The 23563-nt window shown below is 38.3% G+C and overlaps 1 protein-coding gene across 3 annotated transcripts in view; it reads right to left on the reverse strand.

Annotated features, from left to right (window-relative positions):
- Positions 1 to 23563, reverse strand: part of ADAMTS3 (ADAM metallopeptidase with thrombospondin type 1 motif 3) — a 240524-nt gene that overhangs the window by 36905 nt on the left and 180056 nt on the right. For 2 of the 3 annotated variants that reach the window (XM_045506173.2, XM_074344813.1), the window contains exons 6-9: positions 7974 to 8042; positions 3196 to 3279; positions 1158 to 1314; positions 304 to 409 (exon numbers count right to left, since the gene is read on the reverse strand). In XM_045506173.2, coding sequence (XP_045362129.1) covers positions 304 to 409; positions 1158 to 1314; positions 3196 to 3279; positions 7974 to 8042 — 416 coding nt within the window. The remainder of the gene's footprint in view (positions 1 to 303; positions 410 to 1157; positions 1315 to 3195; positions 3280 to 7973; positions 8043 to 23563) is intronic. The other variant, XM_010969355.3, reaches the window with a different exon arrangement.

The following is a 23563-nucleotide window of genomic DNA, read 5'->3' on the forward strand; positions in this document are numbered from 1 at the left end:
GTCAATGTGGCTTTTGTGGATGAGTCCCAGAAACTGGGAAATGGAGAGAAATCTGACAGAAATGCCTTTCTCATTAGATAGTTACGAAAAGCCTGGGAGTGTCTCTGCAAGCCAGAGTCACTCATTTAGTTGCAGCGAGTGATCCCTCCGCCGCTGTCAGCTCCTCTCACTTGGCAAGGGACGAGAGTAGCATGCTGGCGAGCACTCTGCCCAAAGTGTGAACAATACCAAGAGAAGCAGGGAAGAAAAGACCTTTCTTTCTTTCTTTTTTTTTCCTCTTTATAGCTGTCAACAGTGACTTACACATGGCCAGTTTCATGGGCTACAACAAAAGCAGATGAAAAACCATCCTCATGATTCAGGGTACAGCTTCTCACTGGATGACACATGCCTGTGACTGGAGCATATCCTGTAGAGAATAACAATTACTTTTATTTTCGTTTTATGAGAAAACCCATTAAGAATTACTCCTGGACCTTTGCCTGGGTGTAGGGGGGAAGCTTTTCAGGAAACAGAGGCAGAATTGTTTCACTGCTAGCATTGTGCCACAGTCTCGGGGAAAAGCCACAGGTAACGGGCTCTAAAAAGATTCACTCGGTCTGCATTTTCTCCCTTCCTAAGGGAAAGGACTGCCTGGGGTTAGCATTCTGTTCTGCCCACCAACTAAGCTCTGTCTCCCTGCCATAGTGAATGGTCTTTCGTATCACAGTCCTGATGAAGGGAGCCAGAAATTCCATCAATGCTGAAAAGAAAATTGTCAGTCTACTTTTTCCCAAAGTCAGCATCAGAATTTATTAGATAAATGTAAACTGACTTGGGAAGAAAGGCCTTTGGCAGCAGACGTTTCTCATGGCATCTCCCCTCCCGTTCCCAGCCGTTCGTGGAAATCACACTGCATTTTATAGCATCCCCTCCATAACCCACATGCACACCCATTATTGTAGAGGCAAGTGCCATTTATTATGGGATTTAAGTGGCATTTAACGTGCTGAATTCCACAGAAGTCACTGGAAGCAATAGAAAGAAAATCTACGCTTGGCTGGGGCACGGTAGAAAGTGGTGGTGGGGAGTTGGACATTTGAACAAACTCCCTGATTTAGGATTACTTTTGAAAAGTCATGCCCTTAAGTTTTTCTTCTACATATTAATGGAAATACCTTGCATTCCAGCAGGTCCAAAGTCTTGCCTGGTTAGGAAAATTGCATGATCATGGTGTTCAGAGTGATTGGGATCAGATTTTTGTTGCTGGCAAGCCCAGCGGCACACGTTCTCCAAGCTCCTGGATGGATTTCCCCTTTCTATGAGGCTGATGGACTAGGAGGGAACAACATGATAAGGACATACGCAGCATCTCCCCAAGGCTGCTTTTAATAACTTTCCCTGGGAAGTTAATGATTGGGATTACAGTAAGTAAATAATGTACAATAATATTATTGGGGGCTTTTTTAGATATCCACTTTCACTTGGAAATTCTAAATGCCCATGAGGGATACCTTTATGATGATCAGTATTACCTGGGTGAAAGGTGACTGACATTACATTTGGTGGAAATATGTGATACTGAGATGTGCTATTGTGAAGCAATTCAATATTAATGAATTGGGTAAAAATTCTGATATGAATTCCTGATTCAGCTGAGATTTTCAGTTTCATAAATATTAAGAACAAAAATAGAGGACAGAGGGAAAGATTGGGGCATGAGACTTTTTTTCCAGAGATGTTAAAGTGAAAGATCTTCAGTTTCAATTTTTTTTTCAGTCCATATGGGAAAAATGTAAGTATTTCAATGAGCTGGCAAAGCTGGTCAAAACTTCATTTATGAAGAACGGTCAAATTATATAAACTTCACACTGAAAGAAAACTACCATTTTTTTTTACCTCACCTCAGTGAAGAGGGATATACTCTGATTTTTCAGTTCTGAGAGATGGATTGACATTCCTTGGAATGCTGCTACTATCCCATTATGGTCAGGAGTTAAAAGTTCAGAGGGAAAGGGCCCATCCTTTAAGAGCCCAGGAGCCACACTTCCCAGAGTAGTTCTGATGGAATGAGAAACTGAACTTGGAATCCCAAATCAGTCCCTACTTGGCTGACAGGCTTGAGAATTTTGTTACATGTCAGCAAATGTTGTTATCAGTGTTTACATTCTTAATCTCAAAAAAAAAAAAAAAAAAAAGCTTGATTTGTTATATGCTGATCACTTACTTCTCCAAACAAATGATTTAACAACCAATTGAAGGCTGTTAACATCTCCAGCTGGAGTTGACTTGCATTCAGTGTTGGAGACACAAAGTAGGTCAGGTTGGTGGATAAACTAAAGATCAAAGACACCCTCTCATCAGAAAATGGTAAATTTTAATACATAATGAAATGAAACCACATGGAAATTTTCCTGCTTGCTAAATACATAATTTCACTAGTGTTCCATAATCAGGAGGATTAATTATGGGAGGGGTGAATGTAATTTTGAACATCAAGAAAGTTGCCAGTTAGTCACTCCCCCTGTATTTTCTCCTCAAAGGGAGAGACTATTATGTCTATTCCATTATTTCCAAGGACAGGGACACATCTAGTACCATTTTAAAGCCAGCTAAATTTACATTCCATAAAATGCCTATGATATACATTTTGACCCAACGTTTTGTTTTCAAAAAGATTAAACACTTTATAAATTAAAAAAAAAATTCACTGTGTGCTTCACTTTTCTTAACTGGAAAGATATGCATGTACAACATGGTTTTTAACAAATCATGGGAGGGTAAGGATCTCTGTTCTTTTGCTTCACTAATATTTTTGAAGCAGCACCTAGAAAGCACCTGACATACAGTAGGTACTAAATACAGATGTTTTGAATTCATAAATGAATCATAAATTTGATGATGATGATGATGAACTAAGGGAATTCTCTTTCCTTACAACAGTATCCATTCATTATATCCCTGCAGTCATGCCTAAAACCAGGATAATTATCTCCAACTCCATTAGACAGAGGTAAACAAAGCAAACGGTACCAACCCCAAAATCATTCATCATCTGCTCTAATTTAGAGAGCTCAGTTCATTGTGGCGGTTTCTCTCCATCAGTTCAGAGCAACCGAGGTCTATGTGAGACATATCTATGCCACAGGTCAGGTATGGCTTTGGTAAGCTAATGTTTGCTAACCCCATCTTTAATGTTCATCATTCACATTTTACCTTTGTGTAACCCAGCATTATCATTCGCACCAGGACCACATTTATATGCACTCCGAGCGACTCATCGTGGTAAATTTCATTCACCTAGAAACAAAGCAGATAGTAACTAGGAGAAAGGCAATATGAAGGATGTCATAGGATGCACAACATTTCAGGGCTCAGCCATGCAATTCCAAATACTGGAGTCAAGTCACTGTTTAAAAATTTAGTTTAAACTGAATGAAAATGAATGAAAATGAAATGAAATCATTTACTGTTAACTTAAGAGTAATTCTTGGTTATGTGAATTGCTGATTTTATAAAGCCCACAGTACCATGAACAAAGAGAATATACTTTAAAAGGACTTCACTAAACCACTATAGCGTTAATGAGACAGGAGGGAAGGGGTTAGGGCACAACCGTTGAAAGAATGACACAGCCATTGAGAACAGGACGTAAACTGGTTAAAACCCAACTAGGCCCAAGATGGCAGAAGATGTGACTTCCAGTAGACCTTGAGCTTCATTATACACTTATTCTAACATATTAGCATGGTAAATGACACTCCCACAGGTGCCATGACAGTTTGAGGCTAACCATAAAAGCCCAAAAAGTGGACAGTGGCCCAATTCCTGGGAATCCCCACCCCTTCCTGAAAGTAGTTGGAATACTCCCCCGGCTTGTTAGCATATGAAATTACTGAGCTTATAAAAACTAACCACCCCACACCTCAAGGTCACTCTCTCTCTTGCCTTTGGAGATGGCCAGCCCTCTGTCTATGGAGTGTGTGTCTCCTAAACTGCTCTCAGTTTCCAGGAAGACCCCTGGTGGCCCTGGGGCCACCTCTTGCCCCTTGAAATGGCCCGCATACTGCCTATGGAGAGTGTATCTGCCTGAATAAACCTACTTTCACTCTACTTCGGCATGCACTTGAATTCTTTCCTGCGAGAAGCCAAGGACCGTCACTTGTTGGGACACATTCCAGGGATTCTCGTGTCCTATTCTCCTGCAACATTAGGAGTCCACATGTACTACAGTCCACACAGAACATTCATCAACCACAACAAGCAACCACAAGAGGGTGACTATGCTCAAGCATGTGCCAGCCGTGAGTGGCTGCAACCATGTGGAGGAAAAGGGCAAGATGTCTTCCTGAGTGCCCCCTCACCACTGGGGGTGCTATGTCTAGTTGGGGTGCCCTTGGAAATGGAGCCAGTGTACAGGAGCTGTGGTGGTCTATCTGTGGGCCAGTAACAGGGTGGCCCTCCCACTGGCCCTCCCCACCCTGCCCAGGAGTGGGGCAGCTGAGGCAACAGTTATTTAGAAGTCCTACAGTATAGAAATCCTTCAATATTTGAATTGCTAAGTACACATAATATGAATATCATCCTGGGTATAGCTCAGAAGGTCAAAGTTGAGTCACTGCTTTTTACTTAGTTTTAAATGTTAAATTAAAATTTCTCCAAGTGATTTGGTATACTTTAGAATCAGATATTAGAACTTAGGCAACCTCAGAGATCATAGTCCAACACAGATTTACACAGATGATAAAGATAAAGACCACAGAGATTAGCTGACATGCAAAAACACATGGTAAATTATTGGCGGGTATGAATATAAAGTAGGCTTATACCCTCTGGTTATGCTAGTGCAAAATCACTGTGAATAAAGATTGCTTAGTTAGTTGGCAAATGCTAGCAGAAATGGGAAAGGTGGAGTTATCTGGCTAGATTTCAAAGTTCTTAGCTGTTCTCAGGAACAGGGAACCAACATTTGTCACAGTAATTAAAAGAAGGATGGAAAATCAACAGCAATTCAACTTGAGATCCAGGAGGTTTGGACAGAAGGCACAGCAAATTTATAACCTACAGAAGAAAGATAGGTACAGTCTTATGAAGAGAAGCTTTAAAAAGAAATATAATTCAAGGTTAATAGGATGGTCTAAGAAAAAGAAATCCTTGAATCATAAAATTGTGAATTGTGACAAAGACCAAGAAACAGACCAAGAAATCTCACATGAAATGTTTTAGGAATCTAATGCAACTACACAGAACACCTTAAAATATCAAGGCCTTAAATGCAGACTAAAATGAATACTTATTGAATTTGCAGATGGAACAAAAAAGGGAAGAACTACTAAGATAAAGGAAAAAGATCCAGGAGAGCTAGTATATACAAAAGATGACAAAGTGTAGTTTAACAAGAAAAGATTTAGGGTCCCTTTAAGTGGAAAAATGCATGTGTGTATATATATACGTATATGTATACACACACACACACACACACACACACACACACACACACACATGCATTTACAAACACACACATACAATGGTAAGACCCAATTTAATACCTCTTCAAGATAGGCCAAGGAGTGGAAAAAAATTTGCAACTCACTCTTGCAGTGCACAGGTATACAGGCTGGTAGGTCATGCCCAAGTTGTTTTACTATAGACCAGAGAACACCTGAAGTATTGAGTTCATTTTGTCTGCTCTGTTTTATAAAAGAGGTGTAGACAAACAGGAAGGTATCCAGGCTTCTCTTTAAGCAAACAGCATGGAGCTTAGAAAATGTGTCACATAAAAAATGCTGGGCGGTCTCTAGTAGTCTCAGTTGACATCTCGGTTTGACCTATCATTGCTCGTGCGGTCTTCATCTTTCTGAGCCTCAATCAAATGGACATACTATCACCTCAGAGGGCTGGGGAAAGAATTGAAAGATTTAATTCACGCACACAAATTGCTCAAAAATTTTATGAATGAGAAGGAGAGAGGGACACTAAATCATGTTAGAGTGTGGGAAGTAGGAAAGAAAACCTAGAAAGAAGACTTGATAGTCACCATGTGGAAAAGGGGTTCATTTATTCTGTATATCTGCAGCAAATAAAACTAAAACCCAAGGGTTCACACTATTAAAGGGGAAGATTTCAGGTCAAAAAAAAAAAGAAAAAAGAATCCTGGCCCCAAAGCTGTGATTTCTTATGACCCTTTTTGTCATGGCCAGATTTTCTTACCTTACTCCATAACTCACACTGCCTAATTGAAGACTGAATCCTGAATCCCCTTCCTCTTCTGGATTAATTATCTGAGATGAAATATCCAACATCATAGTTCCAATACATGTAAAAGTCCAAAGCCAGGCCTGTCACATTCATCTAGAGACTCGTGGACATTCCAAAGATTTCTCATAAAGGCAGCTGAATTAGCAACACAGCTTCACACACAAAGTTATAACCTGTATTTAGCTTAATGTGATTGAAATGTAAATGCATTTAATATTAAAAAAAATGTTGCAATCAATGTTAGTAAATGCACAAAATAGGGAAATGATAAAATTTTAAACTAAACAAAAATAAACAAATAGAAATGAATTAATTTCTGGAGGAGAGGTGATGCAGGGGAGGGAGGCCCTTACAGCCACTGCAGAAGAGCACTGACAATTACACTTCTAAATGTTATAGGAAACACATATATCAGAAAACTATTAGAATCATAAAATAAATGAGGTGGGGTATAGCTCAGTGGTAGAGTGCGCGCATTTAGCAAACACAAGGTCCTGGGTTCACTCCCCAACCTCCAGAAAATAAAATAAAATAAAATAAATGAAAAGTGGCAATCATAACAAATAGTTTGTAATATCTGAGTTAGTGTAATGTATAATATATCATCACCCTAAATTCGCAAATTCATTTGTACTTGGTACATTTTAAAATCAGTACAATGCAGAGAAAGTATAATAGACAAAAGTCATGTTCTCAGTGGCAATATTACATTATAACCTGATGGAATAAAAAGACACTTTCTTAAAGTCAAATTTACCATTCGCCAAAAGAAAAGTATTATTTAACAAAAATCACTATTATGCCAGGCTACGCAGATAACACGGTGTTCCAGTAGAAACCAAAATCAGCTGCAGAATGCTGAGTCAGCACACATCTGTGAAACTGTCTCAAGGTATAACTAAATTATTATGGGTAGAAATAATCAAATAATAAGGCAATATTTGTACATAGCAGAAGATATTCTTTCAATGGGGCAAATCAACAAATATTAGGTGTCTGTATTGGGCAAAGCACAATACATTATTTAGGATATCATTTATTATGTTGCTTTTCAAGGTTTGAATAAGTTGTTTCCTGTACATTATTCACTTATAAAATGCAGTTAATAATTTGGCTGCTCGTCATCTGGCCAGGAACAGGATGCAATGTTTTTACACTCTGAGACATGGAGGCTATGATGAGAGTTGGAGAAATAATCAGCACCACGGGATGAGACATACTCGAAGACCTGGATTCTGGTCCCAACTATGCCGCTGATAAACTGAGTGACCTTGGGTTGGTTGGTTAACCTCTCTGGGCCTCTGTTTTCTCACTGGCAAATTATGATCATACTTGCTCTGCCTACTTCACATGGTTGCTGTTCAAATCAAGCAAAATGTCACACAAATGCCCTCAGCAAAATACAAAGCACGTTAGCACACTTCTACCTATCCATGCAAAAATTTCAAAGGTTTGTGGATGTATTTTCATGATCTACCTGAAAAGACGAAACAAACAAATAAAACACACTGTCCCCATCTTAGTTTTCACTGAAAAGGACTTGACGACTCTTACACTGTAAGTTTGTTTGCTCTCAATAGATTCAAAGAAGTAGTTTAAATTATGACAAAAAATGGGAAAAACGTTTAACACATGTTTTTTTTCAAAAATATTCTGTAAATGCTGTACAAAAGCTCTTTCCAGCAGATGGCAGTATGCACATTTTAGAGGGGTGAAGGACAAGTTGCTTTACATACCTGAATGTACTTACATACCAGTTGGTGTGTCTGCCTTTTTGTATATTTACACATAAGTAAAACAACTTCCTGAAAATTAAATAAGAATTTTAAAATATTTTAGCCTGAGGAAAACACTGAGTCACTGGACTCAAAAACAAAGAAAAATATTGAAGTTATCTTGATTAAGATTGTTTTCCAGTGTCATTGATTAAAACATTATGTAAGAGGTATAAAGAAACTTATGATCTGGCTATAAATTAATCACCAATTTTAAAATCAATAAATGATACACAGAAAGAACTAAAAGTATATTAGGCTGAATTAACTATTTGAACCTGTCAAGATGAACTAAAATACCATTTGTTAAGAAAGCATTTTTATAACTCATAGTGACAAGGAAAGCAATTTTTTCCCTAAGTAACAGGAGTATCAACAACAAAGAAAACAGCATTATAAAGGTCTTTCCAGGCTCTGGAACTGTTCTAGATGCTTTACCTATGTTAATTCAAATAATCCTTGCAACAACTTTAGAGATATTATTATCTCCATTTTCCATCTAATGAAATTAAGGCCCAGAGAAGTTAAGTACCTTGCCCAAGGTCACATAGTTAGTACACAGAACAGAGGATGAACACCTAGGCGGTCTGACTCCACGGTTAGTAGTTTTCACCAACTTGCTACACTTCCACACACCTGCAGACACTTTCACTATACACAAGAGATCTAATTTTAGAATAATCAACAGTGATTCATTACCCCTGAGTTTAAGAAACTGATGGAGGAAGCATATTGATAAACCTTAAAAACTTTACTTCCTTATCATAATTTCCTTCACGTAAACTTTAAGGAAATGAGGAATTAGACTCAAAATTTACTCCAAAGAAAGATTTTTTGATGATCAATATAATCTAAAAATATATTGGGAAAAATAAAGTAGGGCTGGAGCAGATCACTGGAAAAACTGAGTAAGAAAAGAAAAGATAGGGCTGAAACTTATAACCAGTGTTTTGGGTCATAAGCAAAGCATTAAGCACAAACATTCTAAGAAGATATATACTTGACACTATTTAATGCAAATCAAAGTTTGTCTATGCAAAACTGAATATCCTTTCACCATGTCAGCCAATCAGTGGGAGCATGGGTAGATTTTCTATGAGGTGTTCAGGGTTGAGCCCAGGATATATATTAAACTACATGAAAGAAGAGATAAACAAAACATTAATTCAATTTTCAGATGACCTTAAATTGGAAGGGGTTGCCAGTGATGTGAGGGAGGGGAAAAAAGGTAAAATCAAATCAAGTATTCCTTTCCTTGAAGGGAAAATTCCTTCCAGGTTGGTTCCCAGACAGGACAGTTTCTCCCAGGACACTTCCCTGGCAGGACAAGCTGACCTGCTTTGTCTGACTAGCTGATGAACGGCTTTGTCTGGCCTCAACAAAGCAACATCCATTTTCCTTTCAGATGGGTGGATGAGGTCTTGAGAGGCATTGTAGCTCAGTGGGTAAGCACATGGGCTCCACAACCAAACTGCCTGGGCTTGCTCTTAGCTATGGGACTTGAGGCATATTACTTGTCTCTGTGCCTCAGTTTCCTCATCTGTAAAATAGGATAACTATACTACTGTCCTTATAAGGTTGCTGAGAGCAATAAATGAGCTCATGTATGTACAGTGCTTAATGGTGCCTGGGCCTTGCAAATATGAAAATAAAAATTCTCAGCCATCATTAGTAATATTATTCCCATAGAAGCAAAGAAATGGTATGTACATTGGGTGTTTTAAAAGAGGTTAACTAAAGGCAAGCAAGTGATGACAAGATAGCCTGGGTAATTTTAGCTGGACATAAAAGAACTCTGTAATGGACTGTGAAAACATTACTCTATCCACAATCACCTCTTGTAGAATGAAAAGATCCAAACACATACCTGCTTGGATTTGCAGTCCTGCCCTCTATATTCTTTTTGTTTTAAACTGAAGCATAATTGATTTACAGTGTTGTGTTAGTTTCTGGTGTGCATCACTGTGATTCAGATTTGCAGCTACGACTATATATAAAATAGAGAAACAACAAGGTCCTACTCTGCATTCTTTTTGCTCAGAGAGGGTAGCTGGCTCCTAACCTGCCATCTCCTCTTCTTTCACCTCCAATCTCAGACTAATAGTAACTACTTTTTAATGACATATCTTGCCATATTTACTGAATTGAATCGTGCCTAACTGTCCGAGGGGTGGGGAACTGAATAATAAATGAGTTTGCATTTCTGTTCTTATCCCATGAATGTATTCTAATAGGTAAAATAGGCTGTAAGCACAGAAAAAATGAGCACAAACAGACATGCAGACAAGGTCACTTCAGATGGCAATAGATGTGATGAAGAAGGTAAATCTGAGTGATGAGACAGAGGACGAGTGGGAGAGGCAGAAGCTACCGCAGCCTGAGGAGTCAGAGCTGGGAGCCCTGGACTGGAAGGGAATGGACATGCGCTTACCTGGGGAACAAGCGACCCAGGCAAAGGGAAGAACAAGTGCAAAAGCTCACCCTCCACTATCATGAAAGTTCAAACCCGACAAAGAAGACACTTTTATCACTTTAAAAAGAGAGTGAGAACCAGAGAAGTTACACAGATTTCCCCCAAATGACTAGCACATCTGAAATGCAAATACACCGACGTAATGCCGATGTCTGTTCTTTGCTGACGACCACCTTGCCTGTCTTTCTCTTCCTGTCACAGTGGAAGCACTAAGTCTCTATTTCCTTCTAAGCTCTTTCCACTTCCTTAAAGACACTTGTTCCAAATATCAACTCCATTTCCCATATCCGATCACTCCCTTTCTTGGAGTTCCTCTTCCTCTTTTACTAATATTCATTATGAAAAAATAAGCCACCTAACCATATTTCGTAGCATTTAGTACTGTTTACCACTATGTTCATCAATGATATTAGTCTGTTTCTTTAGCATTATTAGCTCCTTTTCCCCTGCCTAGCCCACACACGTTAGTGTGTCTCAAACTTTAGTTTTCCATCCTCTTCTCTTCTCACATACTTCACCTGCAATATTTCCTCCACTGCTGTTTCTTCCTACAATTATGTATAGGATGATGAATTCCAAATATCTCTCACTGATTCACCTCTCTCCTGCGCCAGAGCCATCTGTTCAACTCCAGGAAAAGATCTATTTATTCAGAAGTGTACCTGTGTATTGCACAAAATACTCGCCTTCTCCTGAAAACCTGTTCTTCTCTCTGCATGTTCTATCACAATTAAAGATGAAATCACCCTTGACTCCTTCCTCTTCTTCAAGTGTTACAGTCAATCTATTACCAAGTCCTGCGGACATCTCTTAAACCTGTCCCCTCCTGTCCACCTCCACATCCAGCAGCTCTGTATGTATAGTAGTAGCTTGGACTGTTGCAACAACCTGTTAAAACTTCTGTGAATGTTTTCATTTGGGTAATTTGGGCCCATTTCAGTAGTTCTCCAGAAGGGCATACTATCAGGGTCAGATAACCATAAGCATAAGTCTGCCCTTTTATGCTGATTATGCTTTGACTTCCTTTAAGTATCAAAGGAGTTTGGGAGCATCAAGTATAGGCATTCAGCCATGAGACCTTACAAACTCTCCCAGCCTCTGGAGCAGTGGAAATGTACCAAAAGTTCAGATAGAATTGATTCTTTTCTTCAGGAACGAGAAAGACGATTCGCTTAGCAAGCAAAAAAGCTTTTCTGTGTGTTAGGACCCTGGAAAAAATACAGGTGGGGAAATACCCAGGAAAAAAAGGTTTTCTTTTAAATTGATTTTTCAGTTAAAAGCAAAGGAACCTTGGAGGCAGCAGCACTGTTTGGTTATCATGTTATGTTAGTTTAACCTGTGGCGTAGGGACTCTCTTCTAGAATTACAGGTCCAGTGAAACAGTAGGACCCGGTGGGTCCTCCCTGTTACAAATCATTTCTGTGTGTCCCATTTCTTGTTTGTAGGAAATAGGTTTCACAGCTTCCCTGACTTTCCCTGAGTTCCAAAGGGCAGATTCAAATATTTCAATAATCAGAGAAAGGAGGGAATACAGAAACAAGGGGGAACGGTCAAGAAACAATAGCGCAGCCTTGGGGCTGGGTCCTGGTTCTTCCTCAAGGGAAATACATAACAATATCTTTAAGTTCTTCTGCAGGAACTAAAGCCCCTACCCAGGTGAAAGATAGTAACTTTAGGGTGAGTACAAGATTCCCGGAACACCACCCTGTTACTTAAGCACCAACCAATCAGGAGAAAGTCACACACACATGTCATCCCAAATTTCGCCTATAAAAACTTTTCCCTGAAAACCTTCAGAGAGTTAGGGTTTTTCAAGCACAAGCCATCTGTTCTCCTTGGTTGGTCCTGCAACAAACCTTTCTCTGATCCAAACTCTGATGTTTTAGTTTGTTTGGTCTCACAGTGCATCGGGCTCATGAACTTTTGTTGGGTAACAGGATATTACAGGGATAATGTACATGTTTATATAAGAGGCAGCTAAACTGACTTGTGTCTACTCCACTCTGTCTCTGTGACCTGGTATGTTCAATCCATACTGGGGACATTAAGACACTTTGTTGAGGCAGGGAGGGGTAGTGTAAGCCACACGGAGCTTGAAGCCAGATAGACTGTGGTGTGTCCCCCAATCCTGGCACTTATATACTATGTGTTTATGTTCATAGCACAGCCTCTAACAGAGTCTCTTCCTCCAAATCATTCTAATTCATCCAGAATTCTTTTTAAAACACAGACTGACCCTCTTTAAAACCCTCTGTGACACTTCATTAGCAAGATGAAATTAGCAAGATGAAATTCAAACTTCTTAGAATGGCACATATATTTTTCTAAAGGTAGACCAGAAGTTTTGCCTAGCCTTATCTTCTGCCATCTCCCCTAAATACTCTTCAATTTCACCAACAGACATATCTCCAGTGTCCCCAAACACATCATGAACTACCACTTTTAGAATTCTTTTATAATCTGTTCCCCATCTTCCAAGACTCCCAAGACCTCTCTTTCTCTAGCAGAGAAATGACAGTTCATTCCCTAAAGTCCAACTCAAATGACACATCCTCTGTGAAGATTTCATTTGCCAATGGCATATTTGCCAAACCACATCCCTTTCTTTTCAATTAATGTTTACATAGTACTTTGTGGCTTAATCTTTTGAAGAACTGATCATATTTTATTATTATTATTTCTTGATTTTTAAATTTTACCTGCTAGAATTAGCTTGCTGTGAAAAGGAGCTAAATTTTATTAATTTTTGTCCCCCTAGAATCTAACAGGACTTGGCCTAGGGTGTGAAAATAGATTAAAGATAATTAAAGATAATAACCCAAAATAGAAAACTGCTACATGATCTGCTCTAGTTGCCTGAACATGTACACTCCTCAGATAAATCTGCCTTGCACTCACATTCAACATTTTCAGAAACACTAGTTAAGAAATCAAAAGTAGTGTAGAGATTGAATCATCATTAAGTAACCAAAATCACATTTATTTGCTAACCTTTGAGTAAGTCCATTAACGCTCTATGAGGACTAGAGTACTTCTGGGGAGTATATACTATACTTTCTTTAAAAAATATGAGGTAGGGAAGTCTGCCACGTCCAGAAAACACATCTATGAGTTATTAGTTTATTATCCATCATAGGAGCCAATATCAGTATGTTAAAAAAAATAACAAATTCTCTTTTAATTATTAAGAATTACTGGAAAGTACAAGATTGTTTTTCATACTGGGAGGCATCCTTTTAAACGAATTGTTTTCTTTTCTTTTGGTAAATCCTGAGATTAAGGCATAGACTTAATTCTCTGCAGGGCACTGACAATTTTAATAGACATAATAGACCCAGATCACTTCATAGATCTTAGAAAATGACAGGGATACTTGCCACAGCAAAGTGTTGGTGACAGGGAACATCTGGCACATTGAAAGAAAACAAACCACCCCCTTAATGGCAAAATCTGCTTTATCACCCTGTTAGAGAGACTCTTAAACTAGATTGCTGACTGATTCGATTCAACTAGGCAAGTAATTGAACTCTCAATTTCAGTGACTTGAATGGTATTCTAACAAGACACAGAAATAGGTGAAGTAAAGACATCAGAGTTGTATTTTGCAGTGGGTATACAAAACGCCTCGACTTTGTAACATGAGTCAGTAAAGCTTAGGGAGGAAGATCACTGGGTTCTGGTGGCAAAAGTCCCTCCAGGCTCGTCTTGGCTGTGCCACCCATTAGCTGTCTGACTCTGAGAAGGTCACGTAACTTCTCCAAATCTCAACCCCCTAATTTACAGACTGGGGCTAAAAATGAACATATTTCATAGTTGAGGAGTATTATATAATTCATGCGAAACAGCACAGGACTGGGCACAGAGCACAGGCTAAACGTTCGTTGGTAGTAGTACGAGCCTCCATCCTTAATAACATTGAATCATTCTTTTGAACCTAGACCTAAAACTAGATGATTTCACACATCTTCAAAGATTTCATCACTAACCTTGATTCCACACAATCTATGTTTTTTTTCATAGACCACCCCATCTGCATGGATGCCACCATCATCCAGCAGAAGTCAAGTCAGAAAAGTGTACATCATGGTGGATTCCTCCCTTTGCCTCAGCCCCTTCTTTGATCCACTGATAAATTCTACTGATTCTACCATAAATACTCCCTTATTATTTCAACCACCATTGTCTAATAAACCATTACCTCTTGCCTAGACATCTACAATTGATAACCAATTGATCTGTCTTCTTTGTCCCAAAACCTCTCCATTCTATTCTTTACAACACAGAAAGAGGCCTTCAATGGCTTCCCATTAACTCACTCAAAATTGAATTCGATCTCCTCCCGTGACCGGAAAGGTGCTTGCCTTTTTTGTCAAGCTCCACCTGACTCCTTGTATGCTTAACTCAAGCCACAGTGGCTTCCTTTTCGTAACCAAAACACTTGCCCTTGTTCAATGACTGGCTCTTTCTTTTATTTTGAATCTCAATTTAGCCATCACTTCTGGGGAAAGGCTTTCTTGACCATCTTGTCAATGCAGAATCCCTATCATCCATTTGCCCTGTTATTTCCTTTCCAGGCAAACTGTTGGTGCCCTGTATAGCTCTTATCATAACCTTCGATGTCTTTACTTGATTTCCCCACCAGTCTGTAATCCGAGTAAGGCCTTCTGTGTTCCCAACTGAATACCTGGTATACAGCATTAAATGTCTTCTGTGTTCCCAACTGAATACCTGGTATACAGCATTAAATATTTATTAAAAGACTGAATCATTTAAATTTTTATTGGATGTGTACTATGTGGCCAACATTCTTTTTGATGTTGGAAATAGGAAGCTTAATAACGTATAGTAATTGCACTCAAGGAACAAACAACCTACTAGGCAGCTGCTGCCAAGGAATTCACACATTTTAGAAGAAAAAGGAAATGATTTATGAAAGCCTCATAGGAGCTGAGAGTTGATCCTGATCTCGATAAATGAAATATTACCAGAAAAGAAAAATGGGGAAGCAGGGGAGGAAGAAACAATGGGAAGAAAGTTATTTTGGAGAGACCACAGAACCAAGGTGTGAAAGTGGATTTTAATTGCCATGATATCTATTACCCATTGCCTTGATTCTGAACACAACAGAAATTGTGAAAAGATGAGGTTTTCTGAAGCTGACATACTTTATTTCTTCTGACCAACAGTAACTACTGTAACCAAAATAGTATAGAATATACATGTGGTTACTTCCTCATCTATAAGGTCAAGGGATTACAATAATATGCTTCTGATGGCATTCTTGGTTTTTGATTCATATTATCAGCTTCTTGAAGGTAGGGATCATTGTGTTTATGATTCAACAAATGCTTAAGGAATAAACAGATTCACTTTCATAAAAATACTGTTCATGTGACATTTTGCCTACTATTCCCAATATATGTGGATTTCAAATTCTGATGTCAGTTTTATTAACGATTGTGAAAACCAACCCTTGATCTACTTTTTGGACTCCTTTTGGATGCAAGTTAGGTGGGCTGATTTTAGTTAATCTCGGAATATTAGTTTTCTCTAATCTTCCCTTTATCCTGTCTTAAATGGATATGTTAAACAGGAAAGCATTGCAACAGACAAAGAAAGGACAATAAGACAGTGATGCCTTCAGACTCCATCACCAAAGTGTGTAAAACTGAATATGTAAAGAAAGAAAAGTGCCAGTGGTTTGTAGAGTCAAGATAAATGATGGTAAATACTAGTTAGGTGTTGTAGTGGCTGCGGGAAATTCTAGCTTCCAAAGGGATTAGAGTAGATGGAACACTTGTCTTTTATGTCCTTTTAATTGACTTTCACTTAGCAATTTGGCAAAAAATTTAACCAGTTCCAACAATAACAAAAATGGCATGATCCTACAGCATCAGCTTGTACTTCTTCCAAATCAAACTAACATTTAGAAGAGTTCATTTTATCATCTTCACTAAACTTTGTGCTTCCTGTTCTTAACCTGCCAAGAATTTTCTTTATATCCTCCTTATGTCTTAAATGTAGTAAATATCCATCCATTGTTGGCTCAGTAACTAGTTTTTAAATATAACTAAACAAAGAGGAGAAACCCTCTCTGGGGAGTCGTATAATTGCTATCTATCTTCATTTTCTTATTTTGCATTAATTTCCTTCATGCAACCTATATATAGCCAAATTCAAATACATGCTGTGCATCTGTTTGGAGCTTTGAATATTTAACTACCTTCTCTGCCTGGAATTCCCTGTCATCCTTCTTCAAAGATCTAACTTCTAAATAACCTTCAAGGCCTAGTTCAAGCACACTTCTTCCTCATAGCCTTCCTTACTCCCCTACTTCAAAGGCATCTCTAATACTCTTTCCTCATAGTCCAGAATCTATATTTGCTTTCAATCAATTAGCACTTTCTAGATTGCATTGTACATATTAATTTATAAACCTAATTTCCCCTAGTAAAGTGCATCCCCTGGGGGGAAACATCTCTATCCTATTAGAAGGTTTCTGGTTGAATAAATGGGTGCCTAAGAGAGCCATGAACTAAGAAAGGGAAGACAGACAGGCAAGACTCAATTGTTCACTATAAACTCTGAAGATATATGGAAGAAAACTATGCTGAAACAACAAATGTAACTTTGAATAAAACCTGACCAAACCGTACACTTATAATGCATATTTTATTGTATGTCAGTTATGCTTTAGTGAAAGTTGATGTTTAAGAGTAATGGTTTATAATTTTCAATATTGATTTTATTTACTATTATATCTCATATTCATCACATATTTCCTCATTTTGTGCTTAGCAGAAACACATAAATAACTCTCTCTGACAACCTATCCCTACCCATAATTGAAGTCTCAAAAAAAATGATTTTATGTTATAACCTTTAAAGGTTAAAAACACAATAAATGAAACAAGGGGAAACAGCAAATCTGGGGTTCTTTTAATGCACTGATTTTTATCTTTAACTTTTATCTTTAGTTTCAAATAATTTCAGACTTACAAAAAATGTTACAAATATAGAACAAAGAATTTCCACATACCCTTCAGCCAGATTCTCCAAATGCTAACAGTTTTCATAACCACAGTACATAGTACAAATCTAGATAATTAACATTAATGTGATCAATTAATCTAGTGATCCACTTAAAATTTTGTCAATTGTACCACTAATATCCTTTTATTGGTCCATGATCCAATCTATGACATTCAGTTGTCATATCTTCTTAGTCTTCCTAAATCTGGGACGGTTCCTCAGTTTTTCTTTTTCTTTCATGACCTTGATAGTTTGAAGAGTACTGGTCAGTTATTTTGTAGAATGCCCCTCAATTTGAATTATTATGATATAACTCCTCATGATTAAATTCAGGTTATGAGTTTTTACCAATAATATCACAAAAGTTATGTTGGGCCCTTCCAGAACATTGTATCAGGACACACAGGGTGTTAATAAGACTCATTAGGGGTAAGATTAACTTTGACCCCATGGTTAAGATGCTTTGTGCCAGCTTTCACAAATGTAAAGTTACTAGTTTTCCCTTTGTGATTAATAACTCCTTTGTGAAGAGATACTTTGGGACTATGTATATATCCTATTTCTCATTATATTTGTATCCACTAATTTTGCCATTTGTTGCTGACACTTGCCTGCAAAAATTATTACTCTACAGTTTGACAATTAGTAATTTGTTTTTTTACTTCTATCATTCCTGCTACATTTATTACCTGGAATTCAACTATAGGGAAGAACTGCCCCCCTACCACTTACTTAGTCAATTATTATATTGTATTAGTAAACAATTTACATACTCAATTATTTATGTCTGTATGAACTTACAAGAATTTCTTTTACTGTATGTATTATAATCCATTGCTATCATTATTTTTGCTCATATACCTTAGATTTGGCAATTGGGAGTGACTATGTTGGGTCTATATCAAGGTTCTTATCTGGATGAGTTTCAAATGGACTTTATTATATATAATACATTTTTCCTGGTTTGCCTCAAATTCATAAATAAATCCATGTCTCTAAAAAAAGTTTAAAGCCATTGTTCTTATCTACTATACATGCTTCTGACTCCTATATTATTTTGATTAGTTGGAGTTTTGAGGTTTGAGTTGATAACTATAAACCAGGTCAGAAAATTAAGAAAAGAGTAAAGATCAGTGGTGTCACTATGATGTTACACGTTGGTTCTTATCATAGCCTACTTTTTTGAGTGGTCCAACCAAAGCACTGAGTATATATATTCTTCACTTCAGATTACAAAATCTCCTTCAGATATATTTTTGCAACCTGTGTAGTAATGACTATTAACATGAATGTTAAAGTGAAGTGGAATTAAAATCTGGAGCCAGAGACAAAACAAGTCTGGTCCTGCATTAACTAGGTAACTTGACGCTAGGTAAGTAAGCTAACAATAGTCTTCAATCTCCATATCTTTAAAAAGGAAAGGTTAGAAAAGATCACCTCTATTTTTTTCCTCCTGAGTTCTAAGGTGTGATTCTTTGTTAGGACATGTCAATGGTAAGTTTTACCTAAATGACTTCTGGCAGAGAAAGGAAATGGCTGAAAAGCCAAATACATTGGAAAACAAAGCCTTCTATTGTAATAAATCACACCAAACTGTTTTCTTAGAAGCAGCTTGATGGAGCTCACCTGCATTATAGGACATTAGACTTCAAGGATGAAATTTTAAATGATGGAATTAACCTTTGAAATTCTTTCTTTTGTTCTTGATCATTAAATGCCTTTTATCATTATAAGCTGACTATCCTAAAAGTCTTTAGGGTATTTCCTCCTTTTACCTTCAGAATATTGTGAGGAACTATTTTATATCAAGAGAGAGTAAGACTTGGTACCTATTCTTTTCATGTCATTGGTTTTCCTCCCAGCAATGTCTGTATTTTTTCCCAGTAGCAGTTAAGACATATCCCATAGAAAAGTAATGGTATAAGGGCACTAAAGCCCTAGAGGTGGCAATTAACAAGTCAAAAGACTTAAAAAAAAAAAAACTATATTCAGATCAAGAAAAAGTTCTTATCAGCCTAGAATACTCAGAGTTCAGTAAGCTAAGCTTCATTGTAGCTCACGTGTTAATAAATTTCTGCCAACACTGTTTGACTATCAAGAGAAAGAAAGACTGTTGGAAAAATTTCCCTGATAGTCTAGTTACTTCTATTTTTCATTCTAAGAAATTTCATTTCTATTTGTTAATTTTCAAAGATTTCTCCCCATCCTCTCCTTTCAGCTCTTTTCCTTCATTGCCCTACTATGATTTTTAACTAGGGATGTTTATCAAAATTATCCATTGTGCTTAAAAAACAATAACTCTTAGGTGTGTATTGCAAACTCTCCTGATTCAGTAGCTTTTTCTGTTTTTCTTTTCTAACTTTATATTAATTTTTCATTTGCTTTGCTTGGCTATACACACATATCCAGGTAAACAGAGGATGTAAATCAGATGACTAGGGTGACTTTGATTTTAGCTATTGCATTTATATTTGTCTTTCCTTTTTTTAAAAAATTTGAGTTCTTTTTTTTTTTTTTTTAGTTGAAATGTAGTCAGTTAACAATGTTGTGTCAATTTCTGGTGTACAGTATGTTTCAGTCAAACATATACATACATATGTTCCTTTTCACATCCTTTTTCATTTTTATTGTAGGTTACTACAGGATATTGAATATCATTTCCTGTGCTATACAGTATGAATTTGTTGTTTATCTCTTTTATATACAGTAGTATCTGAAAATCTCAAACTCCCAACTTATCCCATCCCACCCACTTTATCCCTTAGTAACCATAAGTTTGTTCCCTATGTCTGTGAGTCTGTTTCTGCTTTGTAGATAAGTTCATTTGTTTCCTTTTTTTTAGATTCCACATATAAGTGATATTGTATAGTATTTTTCTTTCTTGCTTGCTTACTTCACTTAGAATGACAATCTCCAAGTCCACCCATGTTGCTGCAAATGGCATTATTTTATTCTTTATTTATGGCTGAGTAGTATTGCATTGCATATATATACCACATCTTCTTTATCCAATCATCTGTTAATGGACATTTAGGTTGTTTTCATGTCCTGGTTATTGTAAATTAGTGCTGCTATAAACATTGGGGTGCATGTATCCTTTCAAATTAAAGTTCCCTCCAGAGAAAGAGAAGCAAGATGGTGGAGTAGGAGGACTCTTGTAGCTTACCCTCTCCCACAAATACACCAAAACTCACATCTACGGACCCACTCAGCCAAATAGAGCACCTGCCGAACTCTGACAGAACATTGCCCTCTTTGAAAGACAAAGATGCCAAAAATCAGGTAGGAGAAAAGGAAAAAAGAAAGAATAAAAAACAAAACAGTGTGGGATGGGTCCCGTGGGAAGGGAGCGGCAAAGGAGGACTAGCGTTCGTTCGCTGGGTCTCCCCCCTCCAAAGGAGAGGCCAACGGGACAGAGGGGGAGCCTCAGAGGCTCAGATCTGCTCCGAGCACCCCTTGACTGACAGAACTAAGTTAAACGGGCACAAAGGGTCCCCGCGACACCCAGTCCAAGACGCGAGCCGGCAGCTGGGAACCGGGACAGGCCACCCGAGCTGGGCGGAGAACTGGGGCAGAGGCACTGACGCAGCCTTGGGGGACTGCAGGGTGCTGTGTGTTGTAGCTGGGAGGGGATATGGAGCAGAACAACCTCGGTCCCCCATAAATTGTAAAAAAAGCAAAGCAGCAAGGCTGGTGTGCCCTGGGGGGAGGGGCACCATAGCCTTTGTCTCCTCAGACCCACGGCACCATTATGGGTGCTTCTCAAGAGAAGAGGTGGGGCACAGCCACAGCCGCCATCTCCTCCTGTGGGAGCGCCCGGGCGGGGATGGGGCTGAGCCCTGAATCCGCACCCAGGGGCTTTGCAACCTCCTAGGCAAGACTGAGACTTGTTTATAGCCCGAGGCAGATAGGATCTTTCTGCCCTGGCACCTCAGAGAACTCACGCCACCAAGACAAACAAGGAGCTGAGATTTGGCACAGAGCAGAGGCGGGGCTGTTCTGCAGTCTTCCTCGAGCCTGCCTACAGAGCACTGACCCAAGGAAGAGTGGGCAGCTGCACAGAGCAGTGAAGCGACCAGCACCAGGAGAGGGCGGGTGGCCACCCGCCTTCCTGGCAGGAATGCAGCACCTGACTGCGGTGCTCGGAGGGGGCATGATCCACCCACCTGCCTTTCCTGAGCGAGGCATCTGACTGCAGCATCGGGAGGGGGAGTGACCTGCCTGCCCACCGGGCCACAGTGCCAGAGAGATATGAGCAATATGAAGAAACAGAGGAACCACTCCCAATTAAAAGATCAAGAGAAATCCCCTGAAAGCACGATCAATGAAATAGACATTGATGGCCTACTAGATCAAGATTTCAAAAAAGGAGTGATCAAAGTACTGAAGGAACTGAAAGAGATAGTGTTTGGAAATATAAAATATGTCAAAAATGAAATAGAAGCTATAAAGAAGAACCAAGTAAAATTAGTAAACTCATTTGCTGAGAAGAGAGCTGACCTAAAGGCTGTACAAAGCAGACTAGATAATGCAGAGGAACGAATAAGTGACCTAGAAGACAGGACAACAGAAAGCACCCAATCAGAACAGCTAAGAGAAAAACAAATAAAACAATGAAAACAATATAAGGGACCTATGGGATAATATAAAGCATGCCAATCTACGCATAATAGGGGTTCCAGAAGGGGAAGAAAGAACAAAGGTATTGTTCTTTATTCTGCAGTATGAAAAGGTATTGGAAGAAATCATGACTGAAAACTTCCCAAACCTAAAGAAGGAATCAGATATCCAAGTACAGGAGGCTCAGAGGGTCACAAACAGGAAGAACCCAAACAGACTCACACCAAGACATATCATAATCAAGATGGCCAGAGTCAAGGATAAAGAAGTGATCCTAAAGGCAGCAAGAGAAAAACAGAGAGTGAGTTACAAGGGAACCCCCATAAGGCTCTCAGCTGATTTCTCTACACAAACACTACAGGCCAGAGGGGAGTGGCAAGATATATTCAAAGTCCTGAGTGAAAAAAATGCAGCCTAAGATACTCTATCCAGCAAGGCTATCCTTTAGAATAGAAGGAGAGATAAAGAACTTCACAGACAAGCAAAAACTAAAAGAGTTTAGCAACACTAAACCCATGCTAAAAGAAATATTGGCAGGTCTACTCTAAATAGAAAAGCAGCAAGATGCTACAAAAATGAGAAACTCATAACTGGAAAGGTGATAACTACCATGAATTACAAATAGAATAGACACAAAATTGTAAAAGAAGACATCCAAATCATTAAGAGTGGGAGAGGGAAGCAAGAAAGCCACTGTGGAAAACAGTATGGAGCTTCCTCCAAAGACTAGGAATATACTTACCATATGACCTAGGAATCCCACTCCTGGGCATATATCCAGAAGGAACCCTACTTCAAAATGACATCTGCACCCCAATGTCCATAGCAGCACTATTTACAATAGCCAAGACATGGAAACAGCCTAAGTGTCCATCAACGGATGACTGGATAAAGAAGATGTGGTATATTTATATGATGGAATACTATTCAGCCACAAAAGCCGACGACATAATGCCATTTGCAGCAACATAGATGTTCCTGGAGAATGTCATTCTAAGTGAAGTAAGCCAGAAAGAGAAAGAAAAATATCATATGAGATCACTCATATGTGGAATCTAAAAAAAACAAAAAGAAAAACAAAAACATAAATACAAAACAGAAACAGACTCACAGACATAGAATACAAACTTGTGGTTGCCAAGGGGATGGGGGGTAGGGACAGACTGGGATTTTAAAATGTAGAACAGATAAACAAGACCATACTTTATAACACGGGGAAATATATACAAGATCTTGTGGTAGCTCACAGTGAAAAAAAAATGTGACAATGAATATATGTATGTTCATGTATAACTGAAAAATTGTGTTTTACACTGGAATTTGAAACAACATTGTAAAATGACTATTAGTCAATAAAAAAATGTTTAAAAAATAAATAGGAAAAATAAACTATAGAGCCTAAAAAAAAAAAAAAAAAAAAAGTTCC

The sequence above is a fragment of the Camelus bactrianus genome, chromosome 2 (genome assembly GCF_048773025.1).
Source record: "Camelus bactrianus isolate YW-2024 breed Bactrian camel chromosome 2, ASM4877302v1, whole genome shotgun sequence".
Classification (NCBI taxonomy): domain Eukaryota; kingdom Metazoa; phylum Chordata; class Mammalia; order Artiodactyla; family Camelidae; genus Camelus; species Camelus bactrianus.